Source organism: Oncorhynchus masou, chromosome 4 (genome assembly GCF_036934945.1).
Source record: "Oncorhynchus masou masou isolate Uvic2021 chromosome 4, UVic_Omas_1.1, whole genome shotgun sequence".
In the NCBI taxonomy this organism is placed as follows: domain Eukaryota; kingdom Metazoa; phylum Chordata; class Actinopteri; order Salmoniformes; family Salmonidae; genus Oncorhynchus; species Oncorhynchus masou.
This window is the reverse complement of record NC_088215.1, coordinates 3,546,589-3,566,865: the sequence shown is the minus strand read 5'-3', so window position 1 is coordinate 3,566,865 and position 20,277 is coordinate 3,546,589. Positions and strand designations below refer to the sequence as shown.

General features: G+C 43.3%; 1 protein-coding gene, 1 long non-coding RNA gene and 1 pseudogene across 2 annotated transcripts in view; 2 read left to right on the top strand and 1 right to left on the bottom strand.

The window, feature by feature from the left end:
* Positions 1–20,277, top strand: part of LOC135520267 (zinc finger protein 239-like) — a 467,619-nt pseudogene that overhangs the window by 314,091 nt on the left and 133,251 nt on the right.
* LOC135521858 (uncharacterized) lies at positions 14,014–19,316 on the bottom strand. The gene is made up of 2 exons (XR_010452615.1): positions 18,349–19,316; positions 14,014–15,097 (listed from the first exon to the last, which is right to left on the bottom strand). It is a non-coding gene; the product is annotated as an uncharacterized LOC135521858 (long non-coding RNA).
* LOC135521696 (zinc finger protein ZFP2-like) overlaps positions 19,273–20,277 on the top strand; it is a 38,447-nt gene continuing 37,442 nt past the window's right edge. The window contains exon 1 of the mRNA XM_064947372.1: positions 19,273–19,913. Within this exon, the coding sequence (XP_064803444.1) occupies positions 19,550–19,913 (364 nt within the window). The 5' untranslated portion in view covers positions 19,273–19,549. The remainder of the gene's footprint in view (positions 19,914–20,277) is intronic.

Here is a 20,277-nt window from a genome sequence, read left to right as displayed (position 1 = left end):
ATTTTAGATTAATATGAGCTTTATTTATGAGATTATCAGTGGGACTGTAATCGGTGGGCATACAATCGATGACTGCACATGTAATACAATTTTAAATGTAGGTTATTTACAATATTAATCTCATTCTTGTCACGCCTGCTCCTGCTCTTCCTCCCCAACTTTACACACTCAAGCCACTTTCAGTACGCACACCTGCCTTTCCCCGTCACGCACATCAGCGCTCCTGTTTCCTGGCTCTGTTCCCTGCTTCGGGATTGTTTGTCATATGGCCTTGTTTATCCGTGTGCTAACACTGTTCCTGTCGTGTTCTTTGTCCGTTCCAGAATAAATGTTTGACCCCCGTACCTGCTTCTCCTGTCCGGCATCGGTTCTTACAATTCTGCAGAGCAACTAGGTGTGCAGAGTTAGAGAGAGAGTGGATCAGAGCCCAGTATAGGGAAAATAGAAAGGGACATTGAAAGCAATGAAAATCCATTTGATTATTTTGCCTGTCCCCAGTCCAAGGATTTTTACTTATTTTTTCAGTATCACCCATAACAAACCCATCAAAGAGTCATTTCCAATGTACTCCACTCCAAAGATGGCACAAACAGAAAATGACTGACATACTTTTAAGTAACTCCTTCCTTGTTCTGCTCAGTATGTCTTGTCATTTGCAAAACCTTCAGCCAGTGATGGCTGGAGGAACATGAGAGAACATGAACATGAGAGAAGCAAGACCCATAGAGAAAGTGCAGAAGCCTTTTTCCTCAGAGCCAGCAAAGCAGACATCCATACCCTTCTGAGTGACCAGGTCAGAATGAGGAGTCAGGTCATGGAACGTGTGAATGATGTCTTTAAAGTTCTTGGTAAATGTGGGCTCAGCTACAGAGGACACAGACACGAAGCTGCATATAACTTGGAAAACATGGCCGTCAATCATGACACGTTTCTTGAGCTTATATTGTTGCTAAGCAAATATGATGTCTGCCTACAAGAGCGTGTTGGTGGAGCATTGAGAAGAACAAGAAGGAGATGGGAAGTAAAGGAAGCGGGTCCTTGGTAACTATGACGTCCAAAACAACAGCAAATAAAGTAATTGACGTCATCAGAATGTTGATTCAGCAGACAATTGCTGTTGAAGTGAGAAAGGCAGGGATGTTCTCAATAGGAATGGACACAACACAGGATTTAACATCCAAAGACCAGTGTGCAGTAGTTCTGCGATATGTCACTGATGTTGTCCACGAGAGATTCATTACCGTCATTGACTGTGAATCATCGATTGGACAGTACTTTGTGGACCTGGTGAAACAGACCCTTGAGAAGATGGACATAGATATCAAACAGTGTGTTGGTAATGCAACAGACGGAGCAGTGAATATTCAAGGACAATACAGGGGCTTCTCTGCGTCGCTCGCAGGAGAGTCTCCTAACCAAGTACACATATGTATCAGGGCACAAGGCGAAAACCAGATGCAGACACAGGAGGCAGATGGTTGGAGTCTTAGATGTTTATTGATCCAAAAAGGGAGTAGGCAAGATAAAACAAAAACAAAATATTTTACTAGGCAAGTCAGTTAAGAACAAATTCTTATTTTCAATGACGGCCTAGGAACAGTGGGTTAACTGCCTGTTCAGGGGCAGATCGACAGATTGTGTACCTTGTCAGCTCAGGGATTTAGAACTTACAACCTTTCGGTTACTAGTCCAATGCTATAACCACTAGGCTACCCTGCCGCCCCAGGAAACACAGGGATAAATACACTGGGACAAGCGACACCTGGGGGTGCGGAGACAATCACAAGGACAGGTGAAACAGATCAGGGTGTGACAATATGGTGTCACGCACATGTCCTCAACCTTGTGCTAACTGACACCACTGGGGTTGTTGTGGCAAGTGAATCCCTTTTTCTCACTACTGAATGACATTGCAGTGTTCGTTCGAAGATTCCAACAAGTGTATGAAGCTATGGGAGGAAACCAGTGAGGACAGGAGACACAGACTGTTTGATGTAATTGTTGAAACACGCTAGTGGGCCAAAGACGAGGCCTTGAGGAAAGTATTTGGAAGCTTTGCGAAGCCTGACTGTGCACTTTACATGGATGTGGTCATCACTATGGAAAGACTTGAACAGGATGTGGTCATAAAACCTATCATCCGAAGCAAGGTACAAGGATGCTTTCCTAAAGTATGAAACCATACTTACAGCTGAGGTTTTTCTCAGGATTTTTTGAGCAGAAGTCCCCATCTCTTTAAATTCTTGTAAACAAGTGACATGGATATCGTAACAGCACATCACTTGGTGACGGGAACGTAGGATAACCTGAGAAAGTGTGCCGGAGACTTTGAGGGTGTGAAGATGGCATTCTGGAGGAGCAGCAGGGCTGTGATGCAGAAGCTCAGACTGCTCTCCCAGGGAAGAGAACAACAACAGAAAAAAGAAGAGAAAACCAGGTGAGTTGGCAGAAGACGAACCCATTGCTAATGCAGACATGGGCTACAAAATCAAGATCCACAATGTGGTACTGGACACTGTTGTTGAAAGTATTCACCGCCGATATGCATCAAATGCAGTGCTGTGTGTCGATGTCTCCTGCATGAATCCCAATCCATTTCCTGAGATCAGAGAAAAGAGCCTTCCAAAGACAGCCATGAAGGAGCTCAGAAAATGCTTACTGTTATTTGATGAACATGCCACTATTGAGGCATTGCAGGCTGAACTGATCAGCAAAGATCAGCAAAGACTGAAACAGTCAGCATTGGAGGAGTACAACACAACCGCTAGTGATGAATCAGGGGAAGGCTTTGAGGATCCTGATGAAAAGGGTGGAGTTGGTGAGCAGAATTTGTTCCACATGTAAAAACTGTCCGATATGCTGCTATCTTCTCCTGTCTCAGTACAATCTGCTCACGGATGCGTATCACATCATTGATTTGGGCTACAAGTTCCTCCTCACCCTATCCCTCACTCAGGTGGCTTGTGAGAGGACAGTCTCCACCATGAAATTTGTGAAGAACCGCATAAGAACATCCCTCACTCAAGAGAACCTTGAAGCGTCCCTTTGGATGGCAACAGAGAAGGAGATTCTTATGGGACTTGACAAAGATGATATCATTGACAAGATGTCAGAGAGCAGTGAGTTACTGCGCCGCCTACTGGTTTACTAGTGGTAATTACTTCCTGGTTATACTGAAGTAGCTATGCTATGACTCTTCCTCAACAGGCTGACATGGGGGAAAGAACATTTGCTGTGAGTTAAAGCTTTGGTACAGAGGCATGTTTTTGGGACTTTCGTATTGTACTTGCAGTTATGTAGCCTATGTTCAATTTCATTGACTCAGTGTATGGATGTGTTTATTGTTGTGCTGTTTGCTTTATGGACACCAGCGAGGAAACATTGTAATCTACAATTTTTTGTAGAGGATTTTTGTACTACATTGTTGTAGCTTATGTTTAAGTTCAGTGTGTGAAGTTCTATCCATTTATTATAGTGTTCAGTGGGTCTCAGTACAGTATATACATGTGTTATGAGTAATGTAATATATGTAAACATGCTTAAAGAGGAATTATTAAAAGTGGAATTGTTTAAAGTAACTAGTGATTTATTAAAGTGTCCAGTGATGTGCGTCTGGAGAGCCTTGCGGTTGAGGGCGTTGCAGTTGTGTCTGTGATATATATATGTATATACATACATATATATATATATATATAGAGAGAGAGAGAGAGGTTTTGTAGAGGAGTGCTTTTTCGACTTTTGTATTATACTTATTTACATTGTTGTAGCTTATGTTTAAGTTCGGTGAATGTGTGTGAAGGTTTTTGATACTTTTGATATGCTTGATGCTGGAAAATAAAGATAATCATTTGAGCTAACTCTTTATATTTCATTCTCTTCTTAAAAAGTGTTGGCTAGTAGTTTTGTGTGTCTAACCTTGTTCATTTGTATGTGCTATGATTGGTGTATTCCTAGTGAGGTTTTGAGGGTGCACCCATAGCCATAGCATACCTTGGAAACTCAGTGTTCAGAGAGGCTGCTTGAAGATCAGTCCTAATTGTTTGTATTTTGTAATGTGGATAACTTTCTAACCAAATGAACATAGTGGATAAATGTATAACTAGTTTGGTACCCGTTACATCAACAAATAGGGTTAGCCCACAAATGTAGCGGTCTGGTGGTTTGCGTGAACAGGGTGGCCTGGGATGGAGTCAAATTCCCGGCCTGAATAATTGTTTCAGTCCACCCCTGCCGAGCGGCATAGGCAAGGTGCAGATGATGGTATAAAATGCAGTATATACACGTGATATGAGTAATGTAAGATATGTAAACATTATTAAAGTGGCATTATATAAAGTGGCATTGTTTAAAGTGACTAGTGATCCATTTATTGAAGTGTCCAGTGATTGGGTCTGGAGAGCCTTGTGGTTGAGGGCGGTGCAGTTGCCGTACACAGGCCGTGATACAGCCCGACAGGATGCTCTCGGTTGTGCATCTGTAAATGTTTGTCAGGGTTTTGGGTGACAGGTAAATTTCTTCAGCCTCCTGAGGTTGAAGAGGCACTGTTTCGCATTCATCACCACGCTGTCTGTATGGGTGGATCATTTCAGTTTGTCCTTGATGTGTACGCCGAGGAACTCAAAACTTTCCACCTTCTCCACTGCTGTTCCTTCGATGTGGATAGGGGAGGTGCTCCCTCTGCTGTTTCCCGGAAATCCACGATCATCTCCTTTGTTTTGTTGACGTTGAGTAAGAGGTTGTTTTCCTTACACCACATCTTCTTTAGGAGTGCTATTTTTATCCGGTCGACTACTGATCGTTCATCCACACTGTGTATCTCGTCATTGCAGGTCATTTATGACAAATGTAAAAACTATATGTTTTATAAACTCATGAACACCAGCCAGTTTCTTAGCCCGGTTTTGTTAGTTTAGGTGTGTTATTCTTCTCCACCAGAGGGGGACATTGAGTAATTTTGCAGGTTAATTTGATATATTTTGAATACTAAAATGGATGTTAGTTTATTCTGATGTAGTAAATATGAGACACATGGAAACAATGTATTCATTTTATTTTAGTCAATTAAGAATTATTAGGAATTGTTAAATCTACTATATGATCACAATAACTTTGACAGACATTTCGATTGTTTTTTGTTAGTATATTATAGGGCAGATTTATGGAGAATTGCTGTGGGAGTGCTATTTATATCCCGTCACTACGGATCATTCATCCAGACTGTGTGTCCCATCATTGCAGCTTTGGAAATAAATGAACTATCCAATCATTGCTCCTTCCTGTGTTGACTCACTGACTTGAGGGACCAGGAAGGTCACACTTTCTCGATATCTAGGAAGGTATATAGATATCATTAGCTCGATATCTAGGAAGGTATATAGATATCACTAGCTCGATATCTAGGAAGGTATATAGATATCACTAACTCGATATCTAGGAAGGTATATAGATATCACTAGCTCCATATCTAGGAAGGTATATATAGATATCACTAGCTCCATATCTAGGAAGGTATATAGATATCACTAGCTCCATATCTAGGAAGGTAAATAGATATCACTAGCTCCATATCTAGGAAGGTATATATAGATATCACTAGCTCCATATCTAGGAAGGTATATAGATATCACTAGCTCCATATCTAGGAAGGTTATAGATATCACTAGATCCATATCTGGCTCAAGCTTGCAAACGTTTATTTTTATTTATTTTTAAAATATTTTTTATTTATTTAATATTCTAAACATACAATATACTTGCAGTGAAGCCGCTCAACAACTACATCACACCAGTCACCCAACAGACTCCTATTCAGAGCGACACACAGAAGCATCCAGGGCCAATGCCCTGCTCACCGATCTACCACCAGGCCAAAAAAACGTGAACCCGAACCCTCCAAGATCCCCAATAAAGTCCCTCAATCATTCGAGACCCCTCCCACAGTCCCCCCTCAGGAAGAAAAATGAAAAATACAATTCATTCCATTCCGCCCCCCAAGAACCCCCCAATGCACCAACAACCAAGAGAATGAACGAAAGAGAAAGGAAAAGACAGAAGAAAACAGCAAAAAAAATATATAATAATAATACATTTAAAACAAAGGACATCAATGACAACTAAAATCATAACAGCAATGCCAACTGTATATGTTTGTGTGCATGTCTGGCACTATTACATGTATGTGTGTGTTCTTGAATGTGTTTATCTGAGTGAGTGTGTGTATATGAATATGTACCAACACCTGCACAGCATCAGCATCAGGCAAACCGGCATTAGTTGAAGAAACACTGCCACTTAGTGTCATTCAAATGTACTTTTTATTATGTTTTTTTTTGTTTTTTTTTGCTTGTTTGACTTTTATCTTTTGACTATCTTGACTATCTCTGCTGCAGAAAAAAAAGTTCATTAGAGTTAACTGTGAAGACAACACAACTATGCCAATGAGATGGTTTGGGATGAATTGGAACGGAAGGAAATGCGGGCAATAAGTGCTCAGCATATGTGGGAACTTCTTCAAGACTGTTGTAAAAGCATTCCAGGTGAAGCTGGTTGAAAGAATGCAAAGAGTGTGCAAAGCTGTCATCAAGGCAAAGGGTGGATACTTTGAAGAATTTCAAATATAAAATATATTTAGATTTGTTTAACACTTTTTTGGTTACTACATGAATCCATATGAGTTATTTCATAGTTGTGTTGTCTTCACTATGTCTTCACTATTCTACAGCGTAGACAATAGTTAAAATAAAGAAAAAACACTGAATTTGTAGGTGTGTCCAAACAATTGACCGGTACTGTGTATGCACTGTGGAGGAGAACTGATCCTAGATCTGTACAAAGACATAACATCTATAGCAGGAACAACTGTCTTTGTGAGAGAGCATATAAAACGAACTGATCCTAGATCTGTACAAAGACATAACATCTACAGCAGGAACAACTGTCTGTGTTAAAAAGGCCCAGCTGGATTGAATTGAACTATTTAAAATGACATATTTGAATGTCAAATGATTTGTTCTGTTTGTCAGTACAAGACAGGGTCTGTAGAGGCTTGGACTATTAGTGGTAGATCTGGGGGAGAATTTGACATGTCAGTTGGAATAATGATAGATTTTTTGTCACGACAGCCATTCAGTGAGCAGCTTCCCTTCCCCCAAATCTCAGGCAGTTCTGTTACTCACAACACTTCCCCTGCTTTCATCAACAATGGAAAAGCCCACTGAGCTATAGCCTTGCCATTTTTTACAATTAGGAAATAATATTTCATGTTTTACTCGTACCTCAGCCAGCATTGTGAATGGTTAGCAAATAATATTTCATGTTTTACTCGTACCTCAGCCAGAATTGTGAATGGTGTCTGAGGCAGTGACATACTAGACCATGGCAGTAAATCTAATACTTAGGTGTTTTTAGTCAGTCATGAAAGGTCTGGGGTGGTTATAAGTTACTGATCTTGGAATACATTTCTGGCCATGCTGGCAGGGTCTGTATCAAACCCAATGTCCACCTGGCACACTGACAGGGTCTGGATCAAACCCATTGTCCACCTGCTACACACTGGGCTTAACTTTGCTGTCTCTTTCCATGAAACATGGACAACAAATTAAAGTGCTTGGGAACCTAACAAGTCTTCAGGCAGGGATACTGATGTGGTTAACCAAACCATCTCCAATAGACTTCACCTCCTTGGACCTCATCTCAGTGAGTTTAGGTTGGGGAAACCACGGAGGAGAGGGCTTTGGACCTAGTTCATGGCATTGAGGAGGAGAGAGCAGTTGTAACACAGTACCTGGTCTAGTTCAAAAGGGCAAGGGGGATACTAAGAGGGACCAAGAGTCTGTTGATTGGTCAGTCATTGGGTTCATTTGTTTTGCAATATGTTCAAGTCAAATCAAGCTTTATTTATACAGCACATTTCAGACATGGATGCAACACAATGGCTTCACAGGTAAAAACATAAAAAATTGAAAATAAACAAATATTTAGTACACAAACATAAGAGGATAAACAACAGAAGAATAACAACTGAAAGACTAATGAGCACCCAATGAAAATGCAATTGATTAAAATATTAATAATTGGATGCAATAACCAACCCAAAATATAAGCTTGTTTTATAGGAGGGGCTCTGAAAAACACCCACCATGAGACCCACTAACTCTGCCCAAGAAGCGACAAACAAAGGAAAAACCCAAAACAAACTTAAAGACAGGAAGCAAACCAAAAAGGTGGTGGTTAAAATAATTTATTTACAATCAATACCATTCACACTTTACAAAATCATATCTCTCATTCATTCTTAATTACTTATATTTACAAAACCAAATCACCAAACACCAAACAAAAACAAACCTCAGGGGAGCATCGTCCCTCCCCGTCATACCTAACCAATACCTAACCCTTTCCCTATCTCCCCTTCCCTAATCTATCCCCTTACCAAACTCACTAACACTCCCAGCCCTAAACCCCCTTTCCACCTCTCCCGTGCCGCATGCTTCCCCCACTTCCTCTCCTCCCTCTTCATCCTCCCCCTCAAATCACCTTCCACCCTTCTCACTATCCCTTCCACCCCCCAATCTCTCCCTGTCTTGACTAAATCTTCCTGGCTTCCCACAGTCCCTTTTTAAAAAGACTCATGAGAAGCCAGAGCAGAAACCTGTCCCTATCCGTTCCCTTTGCTCTCCCTACGCCTCTCTCTAGCCTAAGCCCATGTCAAAACAAAATCACTCCTAACCACACCTAGCATCACCCGTGCCATAGCCCAGACTAGTCCGGCAAAGGCACAGTCCCAGAAGGCATGGCGCACAGTCTCCTCCCTGCCACAAGAGGATCTTGGACAGGTGGGGAATTGCACCAAACTATACCGGTACAAGATGGAAAATACCGGCAAACGCTTATGAAGGCTCAACCAATTCAGGTCCTTGAGCCCGTTGTCCAGGCCCCGCGCCTGCACTCCCTCCCAGACCACTGACGAGATGCCCGCTACGGGCGCAGGACTCCCTGCCTGCCTGAACTCTTCGTACAGGTGCCTGTGATCTAAACCTACTCGGGCAACTTCAACCTCGAGGTGCGCACGCAGCCACTTTGCCGCATGGCCAAAGTGCCACGGCAGCTGTTCCGCCCGAGGACCCGCATTAGACCACACCATTACGCTTCTCGCCTGGTACGAGAAGAACACCCGCAGGAGGTAACCGGACGGGTGTATCACTGGCTGATCAAGCTCCGCTAACAAGAAAGAAACAAAAATTGAGTCCAGCTTGAGGGGGAAATGTGGCACCCCCCTACCTCCCTCCCCGATGGGACAGATCATGCGTGCCCTGGCGACCCACTCGCACCTGCCACTCCACATAAACTGAAACACAAGCCTCACTAGAGGCCTCCTCAGACAAGCCCGCAATGGGTAGATGTATGCCAAATACAAAAGAGACGGCAACACATCCACCTTTAGGACCAGGACATTGCCCATAAAAGACAAATACCTAGCCTTCCACATTGCTAGCTTCCTCTGTACCACTGCGATACGCATGTTCCAGTTTAGCGTCGCTGAGCCGGAGGTCTCAAAATGAACCCCGAGAATCCCCAGGGCCCCTTCGCAGAGAGATGAACCCCCAGGCACATCCGTTCTACCGCGCCATCTTCCGAAAAACTTGACGGAAGACTTTGCATGGTTCAGAACTGCTCCCGACGCTCGGGTGAAATCCCCAAAGATGGCAAGGGACCTTGTCAGGCAAGAGTCCTTGCACAACAGCAAGGAAGTGTCGTCGGCGTACTGCGTCATCTTAACACGCAGCCCACCACTTCCAGGGATCAACAAGCCTTCCACCCCTGTGTCTGCCCTAATGGCAGCCCCCAGAGGCTCCATGTACAGAACGAAGAGGAGAGCCGAGAGTGGGCTTCCCTGCCTGACCCCAGACAAGAGGTCAAAAACGTCACCTAAATGACTATTTACACTAACTCGACACCCCGCTCCGACATATAATGTACGAATCCATCCTATAAACTTCTCCCCAAATCCTAACCTACCTAACACCCTGAATAGAAAAGATCTATTCACGCGATCAAAAGCTTTCGCCTGATCTAGCGCTGCTACCATTAAAGACAGCCCTCTATCTTCAACCCAAGCGATGGAATCCCTGATCAACTGTAGGTTCCATCTTATTGAGCGGCCCTCTACTCCGCACGTCTGATCCTCATGGACGACGTAGGGAAGGGCTGTGCGCAACCGGTCTGCTAAAACCTTTGCAAGAATCTTGTAGTCGACACACAGCACGGTCAACGGCCGCCAGTTGCTTCCCCCTTCTTATAAAGAAGTGACAGCACACCAACAGCCATTGATCCCCCCGGGACCCCCGTCTCAAGGATGGCCTTAAAGACTTCGAGGACCACTGGACCAAGTATACCCCAAAACTTGAGGTAAAACTCAGCCGGCAGCCCATCCATGACCCTTTTCCCATCCTCCTAAGAGCGCTCTCAACCTCTTCTAGTGAGATCTGGGCCTCCATCACGTCTCTAATGTCCTCCGGCAGCCGCCGGGACAAGTGTTCTAAAAACACGTTTCCCTGCTCTACATCTATCTCCCTTTCTTTAAAAAAACCCTCGGAAATGATCAGTTGTCTCCCTGACCATTTCCTCTGGTTTTCTAACTATACTACCATCTTCTTTTCTAAGGCCATGCATTACCTTCCTACTCTGCCTGGCCCTAACCGACTTAAAGAACATAGCGGAACAAGTCTCATTATGTTCTAGAAAGCCACTATGCGCACGCTCCAGGAAAGCTCGAGCCTTCTGCTCCTGCAGCTCCCTGAGCTACGCCTTTAGGGTTGCAGATCTCTCCCAGTCAATCGACCCGCCGAGGTTGCCTGCCTCGTACTCGAGTTCAATTAACCTTTGGATACGATCCACCTCCCTCCTTTCCTCCTTTTTTTCCTTCTACAATATCCTATTATAAAAGCCCTAATCCTCACCTTAACTAAATCCCACCACTCTAACACCCCCTCGCACATGGACCGGAGGCCGTCAAGCATCCGAAAGAAACAAAAAAATGCGTCAACGAAAGCCTGCTCCTCCAGTATATACCGATCTAACTTCCAGTACCCCCTACCGAAGAGGCAGACTGGCGACCCCACCTGCAGGAACACCCCGTCGTGATCCGTGAAGAAAACAGGCAACAGCCGCCCAGACAACTGACCCAAAGACCTGGATACAAAAATGTAGTCGAGCCTCCGCGCAACCCCCCTGGAGTTGCGCCATGTAGGACCGACCATTGCCGGAGTAGTGTGCAGGCCACCATCAACCAGACCATGGCAAGCCATTAGCCCAGAGATGGCACCTGCACTGCTATCACCGCCTACCCCTAAATTTATATTAAAGTCTCCTCCTATCACCAAGTGCCTGTTTGTAACACACAGGGGCACCAGACAGTCCACCATCTCCCTCCTGTCTGCCGCCACCTGTGGCCCATACACCCCAATTAACCTATATCTAGCTTCTCTAAACTTAACATCTATCCCCAAAACTCTACCCTGCATTATTACAAAAGTGTTCTCTATTTTAACCTCTCTATACCCACACAAAATCCCTACTCCTGTTGAGTGCACCCCTCCTATGCCCCAAAAAGATTCCCCCTTATCCCACTCCCTCTTAAATCTACACACATCCCCACCATCCCTCAGGTGAACCTCCTGTAAAAAACAGAAATCAAACCCCACACCCTCTAAATAACAAAAAACCGCCCTCCTTTTAACATTATTCCTTAACCCCCTAACATTTAGACTAAAAAAAGAAACAGAACTATTCATTTAATTATTAACAACAAATAAACCCCCAAAAACCAAAGAAAAAAACAGGAGACTCACCCGATGCTCCCCTGGTCCATCTCCACCGGCGGGGACATCCTCTCCTCTCCTGACGCCCCCCCCTCTCCTGACGCCCCCCCGTCCTCCATCCCAACCCATGACCCAGGCAGTGTGTTGGGTCCTCCCTCCCCACCCACCATCACCCCCTCCCTGTTTGCCTCAGGGCTGCATGTAGGGGACCCCACCTCCTCAAACAGGAGTTGGGATCCCTCTAACAAACAGCCCACCGACCCCTCACTGGAGTCATCCACTAAAAAGCAAGGGGCTGAGGCAAACTGGGAGGACAAAATCCCCCCCCGCCACTCTTTTAGCCCCGCCCCTCCCCCTCCACACCCCCCTCCCTCTCACTTCCTGCCAAGCTCCCCCTCTTCATCCCTTTCTTCTTTGGTGAAGGAGGTAGCGGGGAGACAACGTCCCATCCCCGCTAACTCCTCCACCAAATCCCTCATTTTGACCTCGAGGAAGCCTGGCAGGCTGTCCCCCCACTCCTTCCCCCCCCCTCCCCTCCTCCCTCCTTCTCCGTCACTGTCCCCGTTCCCTCTTCTCTGCTCCTCCACGTTCTTCCACCTTCTTTTTAATCTCTCCTTTTTCCTTCTTTCCATCTTCTCTCCTCTTTCTTTTCGCCTCTTCCTTCTTCCCTTCTTCGTCCTTTCCCCTGTGCCATCCGTACAATCCGCACGCGTCCTTTCTTTTCTCCCCCCATCCCCCGCTCCCCCCCGAGCTGCAGACGCGTATAACCTGTGACGAGCCGGGCAATCACGCCACAGGTGTTCTCTGGAGCCACACACGTGGCAAGTCTTGGGCTCGTCACACTCCCTGGCCCCGTGCTCTTCCGACCCACAAAACCGACATTTCTTGTTACTGCACGAGGCCAGGGTATGGCCGTAGGCCATACAACGCCTGCAGAACGGGGGCTGACGTGCATAGTAGAGTGTTCCCCTGTCAGCCCCCATGGAGAACATCGCCGGAGGATGGAGGTAGCCATCCACACTCTTCGGGGACTCCCTGAGTAACGCCTGGAAACCTCTCTTTCCGTTCCAGAAACCCAGGGAGTCCCTGAGGTACCTCGCTGAGGAGACATTGTCCATATATCTCCCCAGAAAGGCCCTCACCTCTTCATCCTTCACATGCGGATTGAACATGGTTACGGTGACCACCCTGAAGTTGTTCTTTGCCAGGCTGGTCACCGTGTAATGGCACAGGGGTCCTTCTTCTTTCCCTTCCCTCACCATCTTCATAATCTCGTCTTGCTGTTCTTCCAAATGTACAGTCACATCAAACCCTTTCTCCACCGGATTCCCCTGAAGGCAGAGGACATCTTTCACCTTCAACTTCAGATGCCCCATCAGAATGGTCCTCGCAAAGGTTTCTCTCCCCCAAGGCTCCATCTCTCAAAATGCACCGTATTGGCCAGCCCAACTGCTGGAACCGACCGTGACGCTTTTTCCTGCGCCATCTCCGCAAGGAGAATAACACACCTGGCTCTCCAAAAAGTTAAAAACAGGAAGCAAACCAAAAAGGTGGAGCCACTAAAGATGTTGCCTCTCCACATCTATCAAGACAACTGGAGCACTGGGCCAGACACTCTTAAATAGAACCCGGACCAGCTCAGGTGAAACACCTTCCCACTAACGAGATGGACAAGCCAGCACAGGTGTAACACATACTGACTAACAAGGTGACACCAATCAGTGCGTCCTACGTGCTAACGAGCTAGACGTGCTAACGAGCTAGACGTGCTAACGAGCTAGACGTGCTAGACGTGCTAACGAGCTAGACGTGCTAACGAGCTAGACGTGCTAAAGTCCAACCTCAAAACATAAATGGAAAAACCAAAGACTAACTCCTTCACCTGAGGACAACAAATATATTTATGACTCAATTTTTAGGATTGCTTATAAAATTGATTATAGACCAATTTATCATACTTCGTCCATGTGTATAAGCTGCAAGTACGTTGAAATTAAATCATTTTCTTTTCAATTTTCAACTAAAACCAAAAACTTATATTGTATGTCGGGCATAGTCTTGTTTTTAACAACATTTTGCTTGGTGGGATATCCCCAATGTCACAGTTTAAACGTGTCCAAATGCAGAAACAGTTTGTGATAAATTGAAAACCTAAACGTAAAATGTACTATCTACACAAACATCTGCCACAATAATCATATTACTTGTATTTATTTAAACAAGCTCCTTATAAACTGCACAAGTACCAGAAACACTTGTTTTGACAAATAGCAATTCATCACTGATATCGATTAGGGGGGAAATCAGGTTGCACAACTAAAAAAAACACATGGAAATGGGAGATATCTTTTACCTCACTGGTTAGAGGACAACCTGCAGAAGACAGTCAGCTACATATTGGAGTGATGCATTTAAATGTAGGGGTCGCTAAACAAAGGAACATAACACTTATTTGTCATCACTCATCGATATCATGTTGAAATCAATTGTGCCGAGAGGATGGAGAATGGGTTGCACGTCCTGTTAAAACTAACAGCTCAAAAACCACAGAATCTGGGAATAATGTGTACATCATTGGTTAGAGGACAATTAGGAGAAAACGGCCACAAACATTTTGAAGTGTTGCATTTTGATTCAAGTGGGTCACCAACATGGTAAGTGTAGGACAGCTGTTTTTGTGTGAGTTACTTTTTGTTAAATCTCATAAATAGTACTCTTTCAATTCAGAGCCTGGATTTTTCCACTGAGGCTAATATCTATATCACGCTGAAATCAATTGAATGGGGCATTTACATTGGCTCCTCCATTGTGAAATTCCTGAAAATCCTCCTACTACAATGTTAAAACATTCTACATTGCGACATAATTTCATTGATATCACGAAATAACTCCATGTAAGTATTTTCTGATGTTTGATCAGATATCTTTTATCAGAGTATCTCGTCACACTGAACACAGCTATAAGGTTTCTCTCCTGTGCGTGTTCTCTGGAGTGATATCAGGATGGTTGACTGAGAAAAACTCTTCCCACGTTGAAAACTCTTCCCACATTGACCACAGCTATAAAGGTTTCTCTCCTGTGTGGATTCTCTGTTGAATTATAATGCCTGATGAGGTGAATCTCTTCCCACAGTCAGAGCAGCAGTGAGATTTATTCCCTGTGGATCTCTGCGGGCGTTTCTTGAGGTGTTCTGATCTGGAGAGACTCTTCTCTACTTCGTCAGCATCATGAGGATGTTGAGGCTCCCCAGAGGATCCAAGATAGTCATGTCTCTCTCCTGTGTGAACAACAAAGTCAGAGAGATGGTTGAAGGCCAACAACAGCAGAAATCCACTGTTTATTTGAGGTAAAAGGTGATGCCCAGAGCGTACCCATGAAGTTGTACAACAATTGACGTCTGTTAAATTTGACAATTAAGACAGTCAAGATGGCAACAAGAGTGATATTTTGTCTTGTTTCACATTAGTAGTAACATAGATGATTGTAGGCTAGAAATAAGTTATTCAAGTTGTTGAAATCCTAAGCAGTGTGCCAGATGACTTTTGGTCTCCAATATAGGCCCCTTTCTGTGTTTGCTAAAATTGCGGCACGAGGGCGATGCACACGCAATTTGGATGCAGAAACTCCTCCCTGCTAATGAGGAAACCACTAGTTATGGATGTAGTATATCTGGTAATGAGGAAACCACCTAGTTATGGATGTAGTATATCTGGTAAAGAGGAAACCACTAGTTATGGATGTAGTATATCTGCCTGGAGCAATAATGGTGAGCAGAGATTTTAGTTTTTCACAATGTATTCTGAATATTACAGCGCAAGATCAGGAGAGCTACTCAAGGATACTCACATTAAGTTGTGTGTCTATTCACTAATTCACCACCACAAAGGAAAACTCAGGGGTGTTCTCATAGGCTGACGGCAATAATAGCCTCAATTTCCAGGTTGCTTATGAGTGCATTTCACATTACTTTTGGATTATAATTGTGAGGCTCATTTGAATCTCCTGCTTAATATGTGTGTATTATTGCCGCAAATCACTTGCTTTATACTTAAATACTTTAACAAGTAAAATGCTTTTTGGCTAGCTTTGTCATCAGCCTGACAACGAGGGTTTGTACACAAAGTGTTTAACAAATTGGCCCATAACTTCACCAAACAATAACATAGACCTACTGTAGGACCCATAACTTCACCTAACAATGACATAGACCTAGGACTATAAATAATGTAATATTTCAGGTGACACATGGAAACTAAAATGTCTTTGTCATGACATTTCATAACCTGGTCACCAGATAATTTTGTGAATAATCCCACTAGGCTACTCTGTAATGTGTTGTCATTCTAAATGTCCTGAATAAAGGAAAATAGCTCTGTGTGTTGTACAATAGCCTATCCATCAAAGAACAGTTCTCTACACATTATGAGGAAAGTATCTGTGTCCAAACAGATAAACGAGATGCTACTGTAAATCAAGCAGACAATAACACATTATAAACATCAATTTGTTAGGGATGTTGGATCTAACGTGGAGCGCGGCATAACTGTCTTTACCAGAGTAATGAATGAAGAAGCACTTTGATTGTTGTTGCATCTCGTGCTGTTTGTCATTTGATAGGCATTGAAAAAATGATTTCCTGGATCAGCTGATGATAGTTGAACACGTGACTAAACAGCTTCAGTATTAAGAATGTGTAATTATTATAGAACCACGTTAATGACAGTATCCATTTGGGTGTTGTCAATAATGTTAAGGTTGTGTGTGTGTGTATATGTGTGTGTATGGATATATATTTACCAAAAAAATATCAGGGATTGAAAATGATGCAGACAACTACATTGGAGGCAACATTCTTTCCGCAATATTAAGCTGATCCACCCTTCATAAAAAAAAGAAAAAAAGGCCAGCAACAACAGTAGGAGTAGGCTCAGGAAGAGGTTTTTCTGATGGTTAGGCTATCTTGTTTCAGAGGGGTGTCATCAATAGCCCATAATGACAACAGATAATAAACAGAAATACCTTATTTACATAAGTATTCAGACCCTTTGCTATGAGACTCAAATTGCTTTCAGGTGCATCTTGTTTCCATTAATCATCCTTGAGATGTATCTACAACTTGTTCAGAGTCCACCTGTGGTAAATTCAGTTGACTGGATATGATTTGGAAGACACACTCCTGTCAATATAACGTCCAACAGTTGACAGTGCATGTCAAGAGAAAAAAAACAAGAAATGAGGTCGAAGAAATTGTCCGTAGAGCTCCAAGACAGGATTATGTTGAGGCACAGATCTGGGGAAGGGTACCCAAAAAATTCTGCAGCATTGAAGGTCCCCAAGAACACAGTGACCTCAATTTTTAAATGGAATACGCTTCCTAGAGCTGGTCACCCAGCCAAACTGAGGGATTGGAGGAGAAGGGCCTTGGTCAGGGAGGTGACCAAAAACCTGATGGTCACTCTGACAGAGATCCAGAGTTCCTCTGTGGAGATGGGAAAACTTTTCAGACGGATAACCATCTCTGCAGCACTCCAACAATCAGGCCTTTATGGTAGAGTGGCCAGACGGAAGCCACTCTTCAGAAAAAGACACATGACAGCCTGCTTTGAGTTTGCCAAAAGGAACCCAAAGGATGGATGGAATGGAAAAGGTTGACGACTGCTGGTGTAGTCTATTACCAGAAACATTAGAAGCATAACATCAGAATTTCCAAAGGCCAGCAGCAGGAGGAAGAGTTTTTTTTCTGATGGTAGGCTATCTTGAACTCTGGCTCCCGAGTCATTTGTGTGCCTTAATTATTTAATCAAACAGCGTGCTTAAAGCATCAGACCAGTTCCGTACATATAGTTGATTTAATTAAAACACATGGGGTGTGTCTATATATGGAAAAATACACGTTATAACATTTCTACCAATCGGTTGGTAGAAAGAAAAGACGATTCTTGGTTGACCCATGATTGTTTTTAGTTGGGGCCCTAGTGCATTCATTAAGTTCAGACCGCTTCCCTTTTTATACGTTTTGTTACGTTACTTATTCTAAATTAGATTTTTTTATAAGAATTAAATGAAAATGTTTTAGAAATGCTTGAGACTAAATTAAATCAATGAATCATGTTGAGGATATACAGTGTTTGTTTACATTTACTGAAAAACATTGGAGTAAAAAAAGCTTATATTTTGGGTTCTGATGGGGTACGACAGTTGACCTAAACTCACGAGGCATTTATAAGTGATTTCTTCAAGAATCAATGGGTACATATCATTAATGTATAAGTCCCTAAATGGATGTACCAACTGCTGATTGCCCCTCTAACACTACATCTTGGGTTAATCTAATAGGAGATATTGAGGACTACAGTATTACAGGCATTGTCATTGGATGCATTTGATCAATTGTTAACGTTTTGTTGATGGTCCACTCTTGATGTTCTACATGTTACAGTGTAGCTTCAGCCATTCCTACAGAACAACATTAAAGTGTAGAACCCCTGTACTGCATATTGGTTCAACGACTGTAGTGACAGTACTTACTGGTGTTAAACAGATCTCCAACCTCCTCTTCTTCCTTCAATGTGACAGTCATCTCCCCCTCCTCTTTCACACCAAAAACTGCATCCTCCTCTCCTTTTATTGTAACATCCTCCTCCTTCACTCTGAAAGCGTTTTCCTCTTCTTTCACTGTAACAGCCTCACCTTCTAATTGTTATACTGTAACATACTCAACAATGTTCTGCCACAGACACTTTCTCCGTCCAGCAGACATCCTCTTCTTCAACAGGAGGGGAGTAATTTAGTGAACTCATGGTCGGGGATGTTAGCTAGCTATCATTAGCGACTAGGCTAGTACTAACTAAACCAGCCAGATACTATAGCTGACTATCACAAAATAACGTAATATTAAATAGGTTAACAAGTAGATACGACAGAAGTGTGTCTAAAACACAGTTGTTAAAATACACCGAAAGCGTATGACTAGCTTGAATCTTTCGGCTATGTTGGCTAGCAAGCTACCAAGATGGTTGACGAGCTGATTCTGAAGAACCATCCACAAGATTATACGTCACGCTGGAAGCGTTGCCTGAAAGACACACATCGCCGTCTGCTGACTGGAGGGGAAATGCAGTTGAGGATCATATTTTATTTTTAGACAAAGATTATTTTAAAACGAAACGAAACGAACCAGCCCAAAACCAAACCAATCAGGTGGTTATTCGATGCAATGAAGCTTCAGACGTCATTGATGACGTGCTGCTGATAAAATGATACAGGCATCATCACACTGCTTTGAAGTATACTGCTTAGCGATTTGGACGCATACCTCGTAGTACCGGAATCAAACGTCCCTACGTAACATCCATACACGCTTCCTACACTTTAGCTTGTTGTCTAAAAATTAAATATACATTTTACTCAAATGCGTTACCAACTCCAGTCAACAGAAGGCGGACTGGGAATTTAAGGCAATGCTGCTACTGTGACGTATAATCTAGTGGACGGAACGCTTCTTTCAACAGCAACAACAGTTAGTCAGACACCTCGGTACCTTGCCAGACAAAATAGCTGAACCAATGAAGCTCTTTAGACTCTTTAGTGCATATTAGCCACTGTGTTTTTAACCCACTTATGTCGTCTAGTTAGTTATCCGATTTAATTTCATATTTACGGTGTTGTTGTTAGTCAGCTAGCGGTCTGGTTAAGTTAGCATTAGTCTAGCTAGCTAACGTCCCCGACCATGCGGTCACTTAGCTTCTCTCCTCCTGCTATAGAAGATGAGGTCTGCTGGGTGGAGGAAGAGGAGGATATCACAGTAAAACAAGAAGTGGAGAGTGAGGCTGTTACTGTGAAAGAAGAAAAATACGAGTTCAGAGTGAAAGAGGAGGAGGATGTTACAGTAAAAGGAGAGGAGGATGCAGTTTATGGATTGAAAAAGGAGGATGGAGAGATGACTGTTATATCGAAAAAAGAGGAGGAGGAAGAAGAGGAGGAAACTGGATATCTGGGCCCGGTTTCCCAAACGCATGTTAAGGCATCCAATGGTTCTAATGATGAATTTAGTCATAAGATGGTTTTGAGAAACCGTTCCCTGATTAACACTCGTAAGTACTTTCGTGGAAATTTCCTCTATTTACCAAATCATGGGAGCAAACCACACACACTACTATATGTGTAATCAGACAGACTAGTCCTACTACTATATGTGTTGTCAGGTAGACTAGTCCTACTACTACATGTGTAGTCAGGTAGACTAGTCTTACTGCTATATGTGTAGTCAGGTACACAAGTCGTACTGCTATATGTGTTGTCAGGTACACTAGACTTACTTCTATATGTGTTGTCAGGTACACTGGTCTTACGTCTATATGTGTAGTCAGGTAGACTAGTCCAACTACTATATGTGTTGTCAGGTAGACTAGTCCTACTACTATATGTGTAACCAGGTAGACTAGTCCTACTTCTTTT